Raw genomic sequence first — 21,175 nt, forward strand, 5'->3', positions numbered from 1 at the left:
AATCTTGTGTATAGCTGTAATTGTATAGAGTCTAGGGAGAAACTATAAGGTTAGATGATATATGCAGAGTTGTTGTAGCCATGTCGGTCCCAGGATATTAGAGAGTCAAGGTAGGTGAAGTAATATTTTTTATTAGATGCTGTTTTTTGATTGCTTGATTGTTTGTTTTTGGTGGAGGGGCCTCATCTGTGTTTCTCAATAGAGACCAAGATGACTTTAATTGCTAGATCAATTTCTTTGCATAAACTTTCCTAAATAAAGATTGCAAAATGGCCTGTGTCTATAAAGACAGACATCTGAAGAAAAATCTATCACAGTGAGGAAAGGGGTTGAAATATCATTCCTTCGGACAGAAATTATACTTTTAAGTCTTTGTTCAGCCCTTAGGTATTACAAGGATTCAGTGCGTGACAAAAACTGATTACTATTTTTGTGTTTCTAAAGAATAAATAAAGTTGTTTTTTAGACTTTCTAAATCTTGTGTTTTCTTCTAGGAAATATGATTGAGCGGATATTAGTATCATGTAACAACCAACAAGATTTGCATGAATGGGTGGATCATTTGCAGAAGCAAACCAAAGTTACAACTGTTGGGAATCCCACTATTAAACCTCATTCTGTGCCATCTCACACCGTAAGAAATACTTTAGTCATAGGGGCTGAAACAAACAAGCATTTGCTTGAGTTGTTAGGAGAAAGATTATCTGGATTATAAATCTCATACTACTATGTAAATCATTCTAATTTTTTTTTTCACCAGTAACAGGAACCAGATGTTTTAATTGACCCAATTTGTTGTTTACCCAATTTGCTTTATATATTTTCAAAATTAGAAGAAAGGTTTGGTCACTCATGCACAGATACAAAATATATTAATGTAATTTAACAGTTTGGCTTCAAGAGATAAAAAGAAAACCCCCAGGAAATTCGTGGTTAAGGCTGAGACTCCATCTCTAGCTTTTTGTTGTTATGCCTGAATATTGCATTTGATATTTTCCTTTAATTGTCCTTAGAATAATGGGTTATATTGCATCTCCATGGCAAAGCAGGTTAAGACTGGTGTGGAAACTTTTTTCATCACAACATTTTTTTCTGATTAAAAATGCTTCTTTTTCAAAATGTTGTTTTTGATGAAAGTGTTGATTTTGGCTAATGTTCCTGCAGGGCAAAGAAACTTCTAAATGAAAAAAAATGTTAGGGTATGTCTACACTACGAAATTAGGTTGATTTTATAGCAGTCGATCTTTAGAAAGCGATTTTATACAGTTGATTGTGTATGTCCCCACTAAGCGCATTAAGTCGGCGGAGTGCGTCCTCAATACCATCGCTAGTATCGACTCACGGAGCGGTGCACTGTGGGTAGCTATCCAGAGCGGTCACATTGGAGCACTCTGGGATAGCTCCCGGAGGCCAATAATGTTGAATTGCGTTTGCACTACCCCAAATTCGACCAAGCAAGGTCAATTTTAGCGCTACTCCCCTCGCCGGGGAAGAGTACAGAAGTCGATTTTAAGATCCCTTTAGGTCGACGGAACGGGGTTGGTTGTGTAGATGCATTGCTTATAAAATTGACCTAATGTGGCTAAATTTGACCTAACTTCGTAGTGTAGACCAGGGCTTAGTTTTGAAAAACCTTACTTTTGGGAAATTCTGAAGTATCATTTTGAATTATAATTTATTTTATAGCTTTTTTTCATTTGTATATTATTTTTACATCATTTCATAATATGTCAGTAAGAGCCATGCACAATTTACATTGCTGTTTTTGACGTGTCATAATATGACATTCTATTCTTATTTTAAATTTTATGTTAACTATTATATTTCATGTATTTTATTTGTGTCAGATTGTTTCATTACAACACAGAGGAGACACTTGGACCTAGAAAAGAAGATAAAATGTTTCAGTCTGCACTAAGTAGCAGCTGTCTACAATGATTTTAAAAATAAAATATAAAATAAGATATTTCAACTATTATATTATGCCATATTATGATGTCACTAGTAGTACTAGTGGACATGTTATGAAATAATGGAAAATTAATGAAAAATGGAGAACATGTTAACAAAATTTGTAACAAAATTCTGAAATGAAAATTTTATTAAACTGATTTGCAGGCAATTTGGAAAATATTTGTTCTGATTCAGTTCAAAAATTTCCAAATGTCATCACAAACCAGAACTTTTGAGTTTCAATCTGCTCTGCAAGTAACTTCCTGGCAATTCTAAATTTGAGTGAGTTAAGCTAAATTGTTCTTTTGCGCTCACTCTTTAAATGTGAAGCGTGAAAGGAGTGTGAGCAAGGATTTCATAGCTGTTGTGGTTCAATACATACTGTTTGTGTGGTAGACAATAATAGTTTCTTGAATGAAATTATGTTCTGTTGTGTCAATAATTATTATTCAGCTTTTAAAACTGTGCTAGTTGGAGCTGTAGTAAATAGAAATGTTAGGTAGCCAGTGTAAATGATTTTGTCTGTTTTTGAAAATTACTTTTTGATTCGGCAGCTTCCTTCTCATCCAGTAACACCATCCAGCAAACATTCAGACAGCAAACCAATACCACTGACTCCTGCATACCACACGCTTCCACATCTTTCACATCATGGGACTCCACATACCACTATAAACTGGGGACCTCTGGAACCTCCTAAAACTCCCAAACCTTGGAGCTTGAGCTGTTTACGACCTGCACCTCCACTACGGCCTTCAGCAGCTCTCTGTTATAAAGAGGTGAGGTATTGGAACCCAGAAATGTTACCATAAAAGTACAGGACTACACTAAGAGGTGTAACTCAGTTCTTTTCATATCATGATCTTATATAGTTCTGTATGTGTGTTTATATTGTGTATGTTTTCACTTCATCTAAGTTAACACTGAAACAGTGGTAATTGATTAGTGCCCACTTGTATTCATTATTATTATCATCATCATCATCTATTGGGGCAGATGGAGTGGAAATCCTCTGCATTCATGCATCCCTATCTGAGCCATGAAGATTTTCTCCTAGTTTTTTTTTTCCTACTTCCCATATACCTAGTTCTCTGTATCCTGCTCTACTTCTACCATCCCTCTGGTCCGATAGGGTGCGAGAAACACCTTTTGCAGTGAGACAATGCTATTTTAAAATTGACCAGTCAGTGTCATGAGTGAGCAAAGTGAGACATTCTCTCGGTAACCCCAGAGATCGGAGTGTTGCCACTGCTTGCTGGTGAATGGAGAAAGAGTCCAGAATCAGCAATCTAACTGGCATTTCCTACTTCATAGGAATCTCAAATAATTTTGAATATCTACAATTGTTATGACTAATTTCATTCCTGAATATTAAACTGTTGTTTACATGCACTTAGTAAACCTTTAAATTTAATCCTAGAAGTTATAGTATATGACTTTTTGTGCATCAACTTCAAATTACGGTACCATTTATGATGATGCATAATGATTCTTCGTTCTTTTTTATACCCCACCCCGCATCCTTTAATGTTGCAGATTTTAATCTCGGCTGTAAAAAAAAAATAAAAATACAAAATTATTTTTATTAAGCCACAAAAGGATGGCAGTGGTAGACAAACTTGTTCTTATCACTAAATTTTGCCCGTCTTTAAAATGAGGAATATTTAAAATGTTTGGTTTATGCAGAATTTGGTGGTGCGTGTAATTTGATGACAGAGGCCACTGTGTCTAGTAAATTAAGCCAGAAATTCTATTACTGACTTGCTGTGAGACCATGGGTAACTCACAGCCACTTTGTCTCTGTATTTACAAGCTGTAAAATGGGGGAAATAATGTTTAGTCACTTTGGTAAAGCATGCTGAGATCCTGTGATGGGGGTGCACTATAAAAGGGCAAGGTAATAGGCATATGGCAGAAAAGTATTATACTTTATTCAGAAGCAATATTAAACCTGTGTTGAAAAGCTTGTTTCATGCATTGTCATAGTTCTGATTTAAAGTTAAGAACAGTTCCCAAAGGAGTGTGCACAATTGTTCCTGCAAATATCTTGAGTGTGCATGCAGGAGATGAGTTTTTATGGGCAGAAATTTGAATTTTTTGCAGGCACACAAATTGTGCTCTCTGTTTAAAAAATGGGGTCAATCTTTTGACAAACACTTGTCACTCATGAAACACTTTAGCAAAAAAAACACCCCAAAAGGAATGTGGGGAGAGAGATGGCCTTTAATTTGAAGGTTAAACATTTTGGTTTAATTACTACATTAGCTTATTCAGCTGCAGTGCATGTCCATCTTTTAAATTAAATATAAGTGAACTTCTTTCATGCATTGGTATGTATAACATTTATTTAATTCTTAAATGTGGCAACATTTCACTCATCTTTACAGTGCTTAGTATATGACTGAATGTTTGAAACCTATCTTCATCCTCATTGGTCTTTGTCCTGCTCATTCATCTTTTCACTTTCTTGTTCTACACATGTATAGAGGCTGTCTTGTATTCTGAAGGTAAGGGGTAGATCAGTATGTATTTTGTATCCCTATACACTAGCATGACTCACTATAGAGTGGAAGTGTTGAATCTCTGTCACTGTATTCTTTTGCTGTAGTTCTCTCTTTTCAAAGCTATAACAAGCACTCTTCAAATTTTGATTTAAAGAAATAGATGTGTATAACTTACCAACCTTCCACTTCGGGCTTGTTTTATCTGCTTCTAAATAAGATGGGTCTACCTCTCAAAAGTTAAGAAAAATACTTTGTGTCCCACTTGCCATTGTTCCCTTTGCTCTAGCTCCCAGACAGCCTGCATACTTACAGAAGCATTGCTGTGTATTTCTGTTATTAGGACTAGAAGAATAACATGCAAACAGCCAATGGGGTTGGGGGGAATAAATGGATTCAAGTAAACCTGAAATATGCAAAAAATAATATTAGCCAGCAAAATTTTGATGTAGCTTTATAAGATTTTTATAATTAACTGCTACTTGAACACAAATTAAAATTTCAGCATTTGGAATCTTTTTTTTAAAAAAAGAAGCTTTACTTTTTCTTTTCTTTTCACCCAGGATCTCAGTAAAAGCCCTAAAACCATGAAAAAGCTGCTTCCCAAGCGTAAGCCTGAACGGAAGCCATCAGACGAAGAGTTTGCACTGAGAAAAAGTAAGTAATACTGAATAAATATCTGTGTATTCACAAGGTGCTAGTGTATATAAAAAGAAAGTTGCAGAGAAATGGATGGTATTTTATTTTTTTTTCCCAATGAAAACTGCAATTTTCAACTTTCTCTAGGTACCAATACTTCCAGTTTGCTGTTTATACTAATTGGCAACAAGCAAATAAATAAATAATAGGAATGGTTTGTACTGAAATTATCTCAATATATTGGAAAATCATTTCTTAACTCTCTGGTTAAATTTTTACTCTGTCAGTAACTTTATGAAGTGAAAGAAAGTACTGTAAATTTGAGTACAGTAAATTTGAGTACAGTAACTTTAGGTCTGTGAAGAGCAATTTAGAGTTTTAAAATAGTATCCTACCTTCCCAAGATATAATTAAGTATGTAAACTATTTAATTGATTGTTTTCAAAGTTCCCATTGAGTTGGAGATTTGAAAGCAGATACCTACAGGTCCTGGTACTGACACTGATGCCTTTCAGGGTAGGTCATTTTTTAGGTCTAACAACTGTACTGATATTTCCTTAGAAACAGGGTATTTTCTGTATGTCATTTATTTGTGACAGAGGGTAATGAAAAATCTGGACTTTCCTGTTCCATAGGCTATAAAACAAAGCTAGAGAAGTTTCCAAGGAACAAGATGGGTTTATAAATAAAGAATATCCTAAAGAACAAAAGCTTAAGCTAGTTTAGAGGGAGCATTGGCAGCATAATAGAAGTGTGGGGGAGTAGGAAGGATGAAAGAAAAGACAAGTGTTAATAACTGTGTTATCCGGGGGGGAAGTCTTTATTCTACTGTCTTAACTTCAGTCCAGTTCTGTCTGTTTAGTGTGTACTAATACATCCTGATTCACATGTGCGAATGGATAAGTAACGTTTGTGATAACAGGGGTCTGTGCGGTGCTTAAAATAATTAAGCCATTTAGATTGATCTAGTTCATGTACTCAAACCACATTTGCTTTCCTCAGTTTTTGTCTACTTCTGTATCCTTAAGTTGTGGGCTTCTTAGAAGAGAGACCTGTCTATCTTGAGTTTGTGGAACATGTGAAGCACATAGTGAATGCTGTCATAAAGAATCACCATACTTTGAGTTGAGAAGGAATTTTTCCCATGACACTGTGACCGGGTTCGGTCACAGAGATCCCCTTGGGACTGTCACCTGATGTGCTGAAATTACCTCTGAGCCCGTTTTCCCTGCCAGCTTGGGACTTCCAGAACCCTGTCTTGTTGAGCCAGACAGACTAGCCTGCTGCAACACAGACCCAGGGTCTGTTCCATGCCTCCAAAGATGCAGACTTAACTGAAAACAGCTCAGCAGGTTACTTATCTCCAGCACTCAGACACCCAGCTCCCAATGGGATCCAAACCCCAAATAAATCCGTTTTACTCTGTATAAAGCTTATACAGGGTAAATTCATAAATTGTCCGCCCTCTATAACACTGATAGAGAGATATGCACAGCTGTTTGCTCCCCCAGGTATTACTCACTTAACCTGGGTTCATTAATAAACAAAAGTGATTTTATTAAGTATAACAAGTATGATTTAAGTGGTTTCAAGTAATAACAGACAGAACAAAGTAAGTCACGAAGCAAAATAAAGCAAAATCACGCGAGTCTAAGCCTAATACATTAAAAAGCTATCTTACCCTCAGAGATGTTCCAATAAGCTTCTTTCACAGACTAGGCTCCTTCCTAGTCTGGGCCCAGTCTTTTCCCCAGTACAGTCCTTGTTAGTTCCAGCAGACATCCTAGGTGGAAAGCAGGGGCTTTCTCATGACTGACCACCTCTTTGTCCTGCTTCACCCCCTTTTATAGCTTTGGCAAAAGGCGGGAATTTTTTGTCTCTCTGGGTCCCCACCCCTCCTTCTAAATGAAAAAGTGCCAGATTTAAGATGGATTCCAGTATCAGGTGACATGATCACATCTCCTGTGAGACCCCAGCCTCCATTCTTCCTGGGCTGGCCCACACGTACACAGGAAGGTTTGCAAATAAACAGAGCCATTTACAGTTCATTGATTCTGAAGCACTCTTAATGGCTTCCACTTAATATGTTTACATCAGTAATACAAGTTTATATCTTGTTCTCCTAACTTCAGACATAGAAATAATACATTCAAACAAATAGGATGAACAAACTCAGTAGATTATAAGCTTTGTAATGATACCTTACAAGAAACCTTTTGCATAAAGCATATTCCAGTTACATCATATTCACATTCATAAGCATATTTTCATAAAGGATATGGAGTGCAACATCACAGACACCACTTGCTGAACTACAGTGGGAGCTTTCTCTTCCCCTAGGATGTGCTGTGGATTTCCTATGGCAGGAATTTAGGTTAGTGAAGGGAATGATATGTTGTTTACACGTGTTGATGGAAACTTTAGTTGAGTAGTATGTGGATAGCTGACTTGTTTTACTTGCAAGTTTACTTGCATGACACAGTCGGGCTATAAAGCTTGGGCTGTTTGTTTTTAATGTGACAGCTGCATAAGCAAGCATCCCTCTCACTAGAACCTTGCATATGGATGGAATGAAAGACAGTGGAGAAGACATTAGTCCTCCTCAAGAAAGGACCTTGTTACCAAGCACAGATACAGGGCTTCCCCTGAAGAAACTTGTTCCTTCCTTTTTTATATATATACATATAGTTGGAGAGTTTCAGGCTTGAGCTTTTCCAATAAAAGTTGTGGCTTTGGCCTTTTAAACCAATTCCAGTGTGTTGTCTTCTACATCATACCAAGACATCTTGTCAATGTCCTTAGTACAGATTGGCCCAATAAAATATTTCAAAAGTTAGTTTTGTTGTTGCATTCTGTGGTGGTTGTAACTGGATACAGCATATACACGGCCCTTTAAGGAATCCACATTGTGTGAGTTTGTTTGAAGTAGTTTTAGTATAATTTTATTAAGCAAGTTAAAAGAAACTTGTTGGGAGTCTAGGAAACTAAATACTCTGGCCAACACTTCAAAATTTTAATGGGAGCTGTGAGAATGCCTTTGCAACTCTGAATATCCAAGCCATTATTTGTTTAGGTGCTTAAATACGGCATTTGATGCTAAACAGTAATTAACCAAATTTGAAAATATTGGCCTATATGGTTTTGAATATAATTTTTGATTTATGGCAAAAAAAATTTTTGAAAATTTACAAAGCCTGAAACAGATTATAATATACAGTGGTCATCATTTGACTACAATATTTTCTTCTTTAAAAGCGATTCTTTTCCTCCTGTCTTTCCACTTTAAGAACATAAGAACAGCCATAGTGGGTCAGACCAATGGGTCCATCTAGCCCAGTGTCCGATCTTCTGACAGTGGCCAGTGCTGGATGCTTCAGAGAGAACAAACAGAACAGGGCATTTATCGAGTGATCCATCCACTGTCATCCAGTCCCAGCTTCTGGGAGTCAGAGGTTTAGAGACCCATCAGTCTTGGCTAATAGCCATTGATGGACCTGTCCTCCATGAACTTAACCAGTTCTTTTTTTGAACCCTGTTACAGATTTGGCCTTGGCAATGAGTTCCACAGGTTTACTGGGTATTGTGTGAAGAAGTACTTCCTTTTGTTCGTTTTAAACCTTCTGTCTGTTAATTTCATTGGGTGATCCCTGCCTCTTATGTGAGGTGAAGGGGTAAATAACACTTCCCTATTCACTTTCTCCACACCATTCATGATTTTATGGACCTCTATCATTGCTCCCCTTCGTTATTTCTTTTCTAAACTAAACAGTCAGTCTTTTTAATCTTTCCTCATATGAAAGCTGCTAATTATTTTTGTTGTCCTTCTCTGTACCTTTTCCAGTTCTAATATATCTTTTTTGAGATGGACCAGAACTGTACATCAGGGTGTGGGTGTACTATAGATTTATATAATGGCATTATGATAGTTTCTGTCTTATTATCTACCCCTTTCCTAATGCTTCCCTTTTTGACTGCTGCTGCACACTGAGCTGGCATTTTCAGAGTTTACATAACGACACCAAGATCTCTTTCTTGAGTGGCAACAGCTAATATAGACCACATCATTTTGTCTGTTTAGTTGGGATTATTTTTTCCAGTGTGCATTACTTTGCATTTATCAACATTAAATTTCATCTGCCATTTTCTTGCTCTGTCACTCAGTTTTGTGAGATCCCTTTGTAACTCTCTGCCATGAGCTTTGGACTTAACTATCTCGAGTAATTTTGTATCATCTGCAAATTTTGCCACCTCACTGGTCACTCACTTTTCCAGATCATTTATGAATATGTTGAACAGCACAGGTCAGAGTACAAATCCTTATTTAACTCTTTCCATTGAGAAAACTGAGCATTTATTAGTACCCTTGTTTCCTATCTTTTTAACCAGTTACTGATCCATGAGAGGACCTCTTATCCCAGGACTGGTTACTTTGCTTAAGAGCCTTTGGAGTCAAAGGCTTTCTGAAAGTCCAGAAACTGGATCACCCTTGTCCACAGGCTTGTTGACCCCCTCAAACAATTCTAATAGATTGGTGAGGCATGATTTCCCTTTACAAAAGCCGTGTTGACTCTTCCCTAACAAATCATGTTAATCTGTATGTCTGATGATTCTGTTCTTTACTACCAATTTGCCTGATACTGAAGTTAGTCTTATCGGCCTGTAATGTAATGTCTGGAGCCTTTTTTAAAATCGGCGTTACATTAGCTACTCTGTAGTCATCTGGAACGGAGGCTGATTTAAGCAATAGGTTACAAACCACAGTTAGCAGTTCTTTAGTTTCATACTTGAGTTCCTTCATATCTCTTGGGTGAATCCCATCTGGTACTGGGACTTATTACTGTTCAGTTTATCAATTCATTCCAAAATCTGCTCTATTGACACCGCAGTCTGGGACAGTTCTTCAGATTTGTTGCCTAAAAAGAATGATTTGGGCATAGGAATCTCCCTCACATCCTCTTCAGTGAAGACCGATGCAAAGAATTAATTTAGCTTCTTCGCAATGGCCTTATCTTCCTTGAGTGCTCCTTTAGCATCTTGATAATCAAGTGGCCCCACTGATTGTGGCTTCCTGCTTCTGAAGTACTTAAAAAAAAATTTACTGTTACTTTTTTTGCTTTTTGCTAGTTGCTCTTCAAATTCATTTTTCACCTTCCTAATTAGACTTTTATATTTACATGCCAGAGTTTATGCTTCTTTCTATTTTCCTCAGTAGGATTTGACTTCCAGATTTTAAAGGATACCTTTTTGTCTCTAACTACCTCTTTCGCTCTGCTGTTTAATAATGGTGGCATTTTTGGTCCTCTTGCTGTTATTATTATTATTTGGCATATACATAGAGTTTGAGCCTCTATTATGATGTTTATAAATAGTTTCCATGCAGCTTCCTTTCACTTTTGTGACTGTTCCTTTTAATTTCTGTTTAACTAGACTCTTCATTTTTGTGTAGTTTTCTCTTTGAAGTTAAATCCTACTGTGGTGGATTTCTTTGGTATTTTCACCCCTACAAGGATGTTAAATTTAATTACATTATGGTCACTATTACCGAGCGGTTCAGCTATATTCACCTCTTGGACCAGATCCTGTGCTCCAGTTAGGACTAAATCAAGAATTGCCTCTCCTCTTGTGGGTTCCAGGACTCGCTGCTGCAAGAAGCAGTCATTTATGGTGTCTATACATTTTCTCTCTACATCCCGTCATGAGGTGACATTTACCCAGTCACTATGGGAATAGTTAAATCCCCCATTATTATTGGGTTTTCTGGTTTTGTAGTCTCTCTAATGGCCCTGACATTATACAGTCACCGTTACCATCTAGGTCAGGTGTTTGGTAGTATATTCCTACTGTTTATACTCTTATTATTCAAGCATGGAATGTCTATACATAGAGATTCAGTGGTAAAGTTTGATTCATTTAAGATTTTTATTATATTTGACTCTATTTTTTCTTTCACATAGAGTGCCAGTCTTCCCCCCAACCCCCCCCAGCGTGACCCACTCAGTTAATTCCTATATATTTTGTACCCTGATCTTACCAGTTCCCATTAATTGTCATTCCACCAAGTTTCTGTGATGACTATTATATCAGTAGTCTCATTCAATACTAGACACTCAATTTCACCCCAGTATTTAGACTTTCTGTTTGATATTGTTAAAACAAGATTTGCTTTATCCCCTCCGCATCTTCACGAGACTTTCATTCTGGACTGATCAAGAGGCATTCCTTTTTATTTACATCTACTGTCCTCTCAAAATCTTCAAAGCAAAAGAGAGTAATGGTTCCCCATAGTACAAAATAAGTTGGTGCTGTTTTAGTTCTCTCAGTCAGATCACAGAAGAGAACTTTTTGGGAAATCTTTTTTAATCAGATTCTGCTGAATAATAGATAAGTGCAATAGAAACTCTTTCTTTAACGTGACATTTTTGTTCTGTTATATCAACACATGGCAATGACATTTTTATCCAAGCGAATTGTATATCTTTACTGATATTTTTATTTTAAATCCATTTTAAAGGACGTATACAACATAATTACGTCAGACCATTTTTCTTGTTACTCTTTAAGTTTACAAAGCACACTTGCTTTAAGTATTTATCTTAAAGATTGTCGAGCTTAATACTGCTTCCCAGTAGTAAAATATTAATTACTAGTACTAACTGTTTGATACAGTGGGCTAGTTAGAGATGCAGAAGCCACATAATTTAAAAACAATTGTAACATCCTTTTCATTACTATGCCTTTTAAGTGAGTGATATGATGGTTACAGATGGGCTGATGGGGGTGGGAAATGGACCTGTGATCTTAAAATGCCTTTGTATTTCGCTTTTATGCCATTTAAAAGCAGTTATATCACAAACTTGATTATGTGAGGAGAATGTGAGAAATAAAGAATTAAAATATGGAAGAAAGGATAGAATAGAACTGAAAAACAAACAAGTCGCTACTAATCTGACCATCTTTTAATTTCAAGAACTGCTGAAACATAAATGTTTTAATCTGTCACAGCTGCTATAATTAGGAATAGAAATGAAGCAACGTTGAGAAACAAGGCTGAATTTGATGTGTTCTAACCAATGGAGATCAGTTCAGTAGTAAAGAAACTGCTGCAATGCAGTCCCAGTACAACAGATCCCATCCGATATTTGTGTGGAACTTCAGTAGTCACCAGCATGCAGTTGCCGCTTCATTCCACTTCTCCAAGATACCAAGCAAACACCTGCAGCCTCAGAGATGATCAAAGCACATGCACTAACAGGAGCTATTGTTTAGCTTCAAAGAAAGATGAAATAGAACTTACTTGTATAATTGAAAGATAATCTTTTTAAAATTACAGTTGTCAGCACTTTTGATGTAAGGGATGGCTTGCCTGCTGAAAGGGAAACTTGATGACTTTGTTTGCAGTGACTTTTACTTACTTGAATAACTTCACTGATGCTGCCAGATACTCATCATTCTTTATCCAGTGTTTCAGTAATTAGTAGTCTTTGTCCTTCTGTGTTAATTGCACTTTGAACAAACAAATCAGATACCGGAGATATACCAACCAAATACTTCCATGAACCTGGGTATAATGTAAGAAAGTTAATGCCTACATAATTACTAGTTCTCCATCTCTACTGTACAAAACAGTACAATGGTGTTACACCCTGCCTAGAGGAATTGCTTTGCTGACAGATTTTTTCCATTTATTAAAAAAAGGAAATAGTTCTGGAATAGATGACAAATGTTTGGACATCTTAAACGTTATTGGGAAACTATCATGTTGCTATGAGCTCTTATTAGTGTTGTTTGCAAACAGTCATCACTGGTGGATATTCTGTAGAGTACTGTTTGGTTGTGATCATAAATAATTGAAAATAAAAAATGGGAATTTCTGGATGTCTTGCCTGCTAGGAGAAGATTGCTGACTTTGAAAGACCTTCATATACTCTCAGTGAAAATCTTCAAGGCCAATGGTATATAAAGCTTTGTGGGGATGGGAAAAAATGGATGGAAATTTAAAAACAAACCAACCAACCTTGGTGAAATTCTGGCTCCATTGAAGTCAAGACTAAAAACTCCCATTTACTTCAAACGAGGTCAGGATTTCACACCCTGTTCTTAGCTGAAGCAACTTTGATAAAAGGATCTAGTTGAAGCCCAGGAAGAACAGATTTAGCTTCACATGGATTTTCTTTTAATTAACTCCAAAGCAGATATTCTTAGAACTTTGTGTCTGGAATGTTTTCTCTGCTCTAAGCTCTGCTAAGAAACCTAACAAGCTTCACTTAACACAATCTGAAAATAGCTGTCAGATGCTGCCAAATTTCACGAAAGTACTCATACGGTAAGTGGCATTTTTCCTGATGGACTCAAGGCTGAAATTGTACAACAGTATATGTTATAATATTATGCTGAGTTTAATTTTCAGAATGCTAGACTTCCTTTCATAGTATTGCTATGGAAAAAATGTATGTTTGTTTCACTTGTGAACCTTAATAAAGACTTAGTTATTAAACTACATGATGCTCTGATTCATTTACTAGAAGATAATATTCCATTCCTTGTGTTTCTCTAATTAAACTGTGATATGAGTTAAGGTGCAACTAATAACTGTTTGGGTATACTTTTTGTGTCTGATTGCTGTTTGCACAATATCATAGAGGGAAGACATGCTTCTTCGAAACACTTGTATTCCACATAGCTCTCTTTGAAAAGAAACAGAAAGGGGTAGTTTTAAAATATTCAGAAACCTTCTTTAGGTTTGGCTTAATTTCCCAGTTTTGAGGTGTTTTTCAATACATTTTATAACAACATTTAAGTAGATATTTGGTTTTTTTTTAAACCCTTTTCACTCATTGAAACTCACTCCAGAATATAAATTAAGGGATCAGCTACAATTGGTGGGGGTAATAAATAGAATCACTTTGCTGAACCTTAGTTGAATTATCTGGTACTTGTCTCTAGGCTTACAACGACTTTACAATTACATGACTGGCTTAATAACTAGAGCCATGGTAAAGATTTATTTTTCTGTTGACTTCAGGTACAGCTGCATTGGAAGAAGATGCTCAGATTCTTAAGGTCATTGAAGCGTACTGCACAAGTGCCAAAACGCGCCAAACACTAAATTCAAGTAAGTTAGAAAAGGCTGAATTAATTAACCAAAATGCTATTTAGATACTTCATAAAAACAGCGGTGGGTCCCAACACTACAAATAATGGGATGTGTCCTAAGAAAATCAGCCTTTGGAGTGGGTCTCGGTGTGGGGTGCTTGGGCGCTCTACTTAGAGCATCAGAAGCCCTGCCTGAGGTCCAATTTTGGTGAATATAATCCATATTACTAAATTTGCCATGGTATGAAACCTGTATCAAGCATGCACCAAGGAATGGGAAGTGTCTGGATTTAATGACACTTGCAATACACTTTCTTGAGAGAAAATGGTAAGTGTAGAGGTAAATGGAAGAGCAATATTCATTTTAGGTTTGGGGACTATATCTGCTTTATGCCTGTGAGAGTTCTGTTCAACAAGATATATGTTTTGCTCAAGGGCTTCTGGGAAACCTTCACTCCTGTTGTGGAAGGGTAAATGGGGCATATAAAGTTTTCCTTGCCACTAGCTGTTTAATATTTACTATTACAAATTTTAATCCTCTCTTATAATAATTTCAGGGAGCAACTGTTAATTTTCTTAGAACTCTGTGGTGGGTAAGGTTGCCATTCTCAGTTTTTCAAATTTACATTCAGCTGATTGGTACTTACAATGCACATCCTCAATCTAAAACAAGGCTGCAGTTGTGGAGGTTCTTTGTGTTGTAAGTAAAACACTCCACATAGCAGGGGAATCCACCAGCATGCGTTAACGTTTATGTAAGGGAGGAGAGCATGCTGTTCAGTTTGCTCCAATTTGCACAGTTTTGCCATTGAATATAAACCTTGTTTAGGAATTATATCTCTGGTATGCTGTAAAATGATCCTGAGATAGTGATTTTATTGTTGTCAGCAATTATTAGTGTGGACATTGTAAATAATTCATTGTCCATTTAAATTGTTTAATTTCCGAGTATTTGTCAGTGTTTATTACCAAAACAGTTTTTTGTGCATACTTTATTTCCAAGCAAAAACATTTTAGACTGGCAATTGGAAAGTCACAATATAAGACTTGAAATTTAGTGCACAAATTCTTTAACACATGTGCAGTTGCCTGCCTTCTCATCACCTTGAAAAATCCTACTTTGCATGCAAATATACTTAATATTGGAATTTGGCTTTTTGTATGAAGGAAGAATTTATTGCAAGGTTATTTTATGTATGTTTTTAATTTTCATTTGTTTCAAGCTAAAATGTGTATGAAAAGGGACTCTTCAGGTCTGTCTTTGTGATCCATTTTATCAAGTTCTAAGTCTTCAAGGTGATAAAATTGAAGTAATTTATTAGCTCATCCCTGTTTTGGACTGGTTTCGGTTTCCACAGATTTGATTTTAGCCCTATGATCATTCTGTTTTATTGTGGCTTACCTGGTAAAAATGAAAGAAACAAGTTTACTGTTTAAAATTCTAAAGATAAATTATGGAACAAAATAAGGCTAAATTAAATTATTGCTATTTTAAATGTCACAACTGTGCTTAGTTGGTGCTGATCATTTTTCAAAGATAATCTGACAAGAAATGGTTTGTGAAACATTTAATTTTTAATTATGCAGTTGTGTGTGTACACAGAAACACATACAACTGATGCGAAGTATATTTTTGCTTTTTTTCCCCCCTATTTTTCCCTTCCTATGTATATTTAAGAAATATACATAGTGCAGTAGATATCATTACATACATCAAAAATCAACAGCTTTTATTTGCATTTAACCGCACTAAGAAACAACTGAAGTATCAGTTACATGCACGACCTCTTCTCTTGTAAAGGATGGGTATTGGCATAAAAATTTTAGGTTTTCTACCATTCCATGTTTAGCTTTCCATCAGAGGTGGAGAAACTCCATTTGGTGTTGGGATTGCTTCTGTAACAGTAACGGTGCATTTCAAAAATTACCAGACACTTTATTAAAATTTTCACATTCTTTTTGTACCCCTTTCTTACCTCTGTGTTCACATTCTGCCTGTCCCTCACAGCGCTGATTTGGCAATTCTGCTAGTAGCACCTTCTGTCTGGCATCCAGGAGGTGCTGCTTTTGGAAGTGCAAATTCAGCACGGCTAGGGCACCAGTGGATTGGAAGGCAGTGACATCAGAGGTAGGACAGCAGCTTTTTGTTACTACTTGGGGAAAAAGAAGTTTTGTTTTTTTAAATCTGGAGAGATTATGGGGCAATAGAAATGAAGAGAAGAGAATGAAGGGTGGGGCTTTCCCTTCTTATAAATCTGGTCTTTTGCTGTGCATTCCTTCTTGCTCTCAGAAAAATAGGTTAGTTCTCTAGATAAGGGTTTAACATCATTAGTAACACCTGTGTAGTAGCTCACAATAGGGCCACCTACAGTTTCAGTTTCCAAATATTTCCAGGCATTTATCTTTCATAAGCAAAAACCCAGCTTCAAAATAGAAATAGAAGAGAGAAAACATTTTTATACCCCCTTGTTCACCCTAAACATTTTACAGTGATTATATCGAGAAGGTAAGTTTAGACACGGTCATGAAAATGACTACTGTGAATAGCTAGTCTTGGCAGGGAGGTAACTGGAAATAGTACAGTAAGTCTAAAATATTTTAAAGTATTTTGGAGCTGATTTGAGATAACTACTGTGGCTTGCAATGTTTGATTAGCCCTATCAACTTTGCATTTTGTAAAAAGATTTCCAGTTGATTTGTTATAGCTAAGTTGTAGCTGTGGGTTAATATAGTGCTCCTCCCTTTCAAATTTCTCTGTCAACTAGAGTTGACCGCCCTGTTCATAATAATAATCAAAGAATCTCAGGGGTACTCAGGTTAGGACATATATTTTCAATAAAACTGCTCAAAATTTAAAACAAATTCAAAAATTAGATTGTGACAGTTCAAAAGTTATTACATGCCAAGTGTAATTTTTACATCAAACCCAACCAAAAATAAGAATAATAAAGCTTTGCTGCCTTTTTAACAATATTTTCTCTTTTCCTTCTCTTCCCATCACCTTTTGCTTTTGTTTTCATGTGTTTTGGTTGTGGCTATTCCTTACGTTCCCCTCCTCATCCCACCTCTGCCTATCCACATCCACCATTTCATTTCACCCGTACATCCTTAGCATGGCAAGGCACTGACCTGATGCATAATCACGTCTTGGCTGATGATGACCAATCAAGTCTAGACTCCTTGGGTCGTCGCAGTAGCCTTTCTCGTTTGGAGCCTTCAGACCTCTCAGAAGACTCTGACTATGACAGTATATGGACAGCCCATAGTTACAGAATGGGGTCTACATCTCGTAAGAGCTGTTGCTCATATATCTCTCACCAGAACTAATGCACTTCTGAGCTTTTCTTAACAAATGCTTGTTGTATCACAGCCTGCTTTTCTTAGATGTTTTCTTGCTGTTCCTTGTCTCTTCAATGTGATATTTTAACAACTTTTGAGAGCGTTTCTGATATTTCAATTGTACCTCGTGGGAGGCTCTATTGCCAATTTAATACACATACAATTAAGTCATTCTAAATCGAGAGTGTATATCCTGCTAAGGATATTATACCTTTAGGGTTTTTTTAAAAGTGACAGCCATTGATTTGTAGCTCTGAATAGTCTGTTTTTTGACTTGGTCAGTGTAGCAACAATTCCTTTTTTTTCCCCCCCCGATACAGCACGTTTTTGTATTTTGTACTGAAACCATACTGGTTTGTGAGCTAAGTGCCAGCAATATGGAACTACTTTAGCCTTATAGTGGTCTAATTTTCTATGTATTATAAACACAAGGTATAAAGCAGGGAGAACAAGAGAAAATAATTTTTAAAATATGCAGTACAAGAACTGTAAAATTATTCAGATACTCCTTTATCTGGGCAATCTGTATGGCAGAGTGTTTGATAATCTGTGAAAATGTTTATATTGCTGTCTTTTTTTTTCATTGCTTAGACATGGATGAAGAATCATACATTTTTCTCAAGTTAAGCAGTTGTCTTAAAGACCTGGAAGTCTGTGTTGTTAAATGCAGTGTATACTTCACGCTACCAGTAGTCATACTGTCACTTTACTGCAGGTAGTAGTGTGGAAGGTTCCAGGTTTTAGATGCTGATCTGCCTAGTAAAATGCACAACTATCAATAAAGCATCGGTCCTTCTCTATGAAAACCACAAAATCCAATCTGAAAAAAACCATTCAGAAAGGTTCCCATTATAAAGCTTGAGTGTTCAGCATCTGAAGCTGTTGGTATAACTGTGGTCAAAATGGGTTGTAGGAAGTCCTTAAAAGTAGAATGCCTGGCTTTGGTTTTCACAGTTTGGATACATCTGAGACATGTATTTATTGTGTTTTGTAATTGCTCTCATAAGCACATTGGTTTTCAGCAACCAGCTCTTCATTCAGAGTAACTTTAGCTTTGCACAGAACTGAATTTGACACATTATATATTCAGTTCCGAATGTGATACAATATATATTCTGCACCTGGGACGTTGGTGGGGGAAAGTTGTGTTCTGTATTGTGGATAACATAATTGGAATTGAAATGAAACCTTTCTGTATTCTAAATCCTTATTAACATTAAGAAAACAGCCGCATCCTAAAAGGGAGATAACATTTTTTTGCTTTCCTTAAGATTCCAGGATGCTGTATTTTTTATTCAAACATGTACAGTGCTCAGTGTTCTGATATCACTATATGAACAAATTAAGATAGGTGCAATTGTTGCTGCCTGGGAATTTGATCACACTGTTTACAAGTCCTGAGGCAATAGTAAACTCCTGCAGGTGATTTAAGCAGGAAACCAATGGTTACACGTGAACAATCCCACAAGGATGTCAAAATGGACAAGCTGTGTTAGAAGCAGTTCATATCCAAAACTTCACTATCTGTTTTAAGTGTTTGATAACCTACTTGTTACTCTAGATAATGAAAATTGAGATGCTTATCAGAAAGAAATTTCAGGGGTTTATTATTGTACTAGTCATTTTATTGACCCTTTGTGGCGACAAGGTACTTGTATGCACTGTATCTAATTTTAACTAGGAAAAATTCCTGAGGGAACAAATATATGGTGTATGTACTCCATGCTATATCAGACAATACCTCTGTAAACCACTTAGCTTTCATTTTTATTTTAAAAGTCACATAGAGGATTCACTTCCTATTTATAATGCTGAAAGCATGGATCATTTTTTTCCCCTGATTTTCTTTTTTTTAAGCAGTAGTGTTCTGGTGGAATAATATTGATGTTTTCTGCACTGGTTAAATGCCTGTTCATTTACATTAATACTACTATGTTACATATATTATGTACTGTAAATATTATGAGTTTTTGAAATAGTTGCTGCACTTAAACTTTCCTTTATCACACAAAATAATGCTTTTGTTATCCAGATCTGAAGATTTTATTGACTTTCTATGCACCAAAGCTTTGACAGTTTGCCACCATTAATTACTGTAGCAGTTAAATCATTAATTGTCATCAGAATGATGTTATTTTATGATGATGATCTTCAGTGCCAACATCACTGCAGAATTAAAAATCATTGTCTGCGTTTTCCATGTTACAGATCACTAGCTATTGTCAACTAATCAGAAGTATTAATGCAAGAAGTTTAAAAAATACCAATGTGAAAATGATGGTATTCAGTCCAAAGGTTCAGTGTTTCTATTTTTGTGGAACTTTAGTCATGCTAATAATAGTACCTTATGTTTATGCAATTCTGTAAAATATATGTGTACAGTTAGTATTATACTGAAAGAATGCAGAATCTGAATTAGAAGGTAGGTTTAAGCCACTGTCAGCTCCTTTTCATGTGGCTTAAATGGTGTTTCCATTAAATGAGTATTTAACAAAAATTGACACCAAGCTATATTAATTGTGTTTTTTTGCATAATCTTGCCAAAACACAGTAATGTGTATATAGTGACGTAAAACATTGACAGATCTATATATTGTGCATTTCATTTGTGAATGGGAAAAGCCATCTTTAGTAGATGACTGACTTTTGAAAATACAAACTGGATGTATATCTAAATGTTGCATTGTATTGTACAGTATGCCTATTATTGTTTGTGGTTGCATATAGCAATTAAGTGTTTTGTTTTATAAAAAAAAAAAAAAGGACATCTGTTATGTACAGTTGAAATAAATTTTGCATTTGCTAGCCTGTGACTAATATTTAATCATTATACAGGGAAAGAACGGCATAACTCACAATTTCACATTTATTGTTTGGCTTTTCTGAAAGTAGCATATTAAAATGAAAGCCAAATGCTAAAATAAGAGAACCAACCTGCTTTAGTGAAGGTGTTCATGTATGATTTGTGTGTGATGTAATCTAGACAGTCTAATGTAATCCATCATAGTACAAGTTATTCTGTGTCCTGCTGATTTTTCCTTCTTCTTTTAAAACTTTCCATCTCTAGAGATATTGTCATCTACAGAACATGTTTCCCATTTCCATTTATGGGGAAGTAGTGTTTCCCCCCTTAATATGAGAAAACTTAAATTGAAAACAGGCTAAGCAGTTGCTCAGGAGAAAATTGGATCAGTTTAAGAAAGATTGAATAAAATATGTAGAGGGCCTGGTACATAAGTACAAATTAGTGCATATATCTGTGGTCTTAAAGTTTTGCTAATAATGTAGCAATTCTTTTCTAGCCCTACAGCCATCTAAATGAATGGTGAGCATAATCTTTTCTGATGAACATCTGTATCAATTAGGGAAATGTGGGAAATTCTGTATCTAAAGTAAGTACTCTTTGTATATGCTTTGAAATTTTTTCTTAGGGCTCTTCATACTGTCATTATTCCAAAAGTAGAAAGCCCCTTATTTAGTATTACTCCATTCATATATACCAGCTGTGTGTCCTGTTATTTTTTCCAAAGATTTACTTGTGTCTATAAACTCTTTAAAATTGGTTCTACTCCAAAAAATGACTGAATTTGACATATTGGCATACAAATAAATTGATGGGTTTTTAGTTCCCAGCCCTACAAACTCAACCT

At 35.9% G+C, this 21,175-nt stretch overlaps 1 protein-coding gene across 3 annotated transcripts in view; it reads left to right on the forward strand.

The window, feature by feature from the left end:
• Positions 1-21,175, forward strand: part of ARHGEF7 (Rho guanine nucleotide exchange factor 7) — a 207,814-nt gene that overhangs the window by 172,573 nt on the left and 14,066 nt on the right. For 2 of the 3 annotated variants that reach the window (XM_026647565.2, XM_026647572.2), the window contains exons 15-18: positions 495-634; positions 2,508-2,732; positions 5,018-5,111; positions 14,116-14,205. In XM_026647565.2, coding sequence (XP_026503350.1) covers positions 495-634; positions 2,508-2,732; positions 5,018-5,111; positions 14,116-14,205 — 549 coding nt within the window. Of the gene's footprint in view, positions 1-494; positions 635-2,507; positions 2,733-5,017; positions 5,112-14,115; positions 14,206-17,298; positions 17,476-21,175 lie in introns of all 3 variants that reach the window. The other variant, XM_026647573.2, reaches the window with a different exon arrangement.

The sequence above is a fragment of the Terrapene carolina genome, unplaced genomic scaffold (genome assembly GCF_002925995.2).
Source record: "Terrapene carolina triunguis isolate 2854851 unplaced genomic scaffold, T_m_triunguis-2.0 Scaffold21, whole genome shotgun sequence".
Lineage (NCBI taxonomy): Eukaryota > Metazoa > Chordata > Testudines > Emydidae > Terrapene > Terrapene triunguis.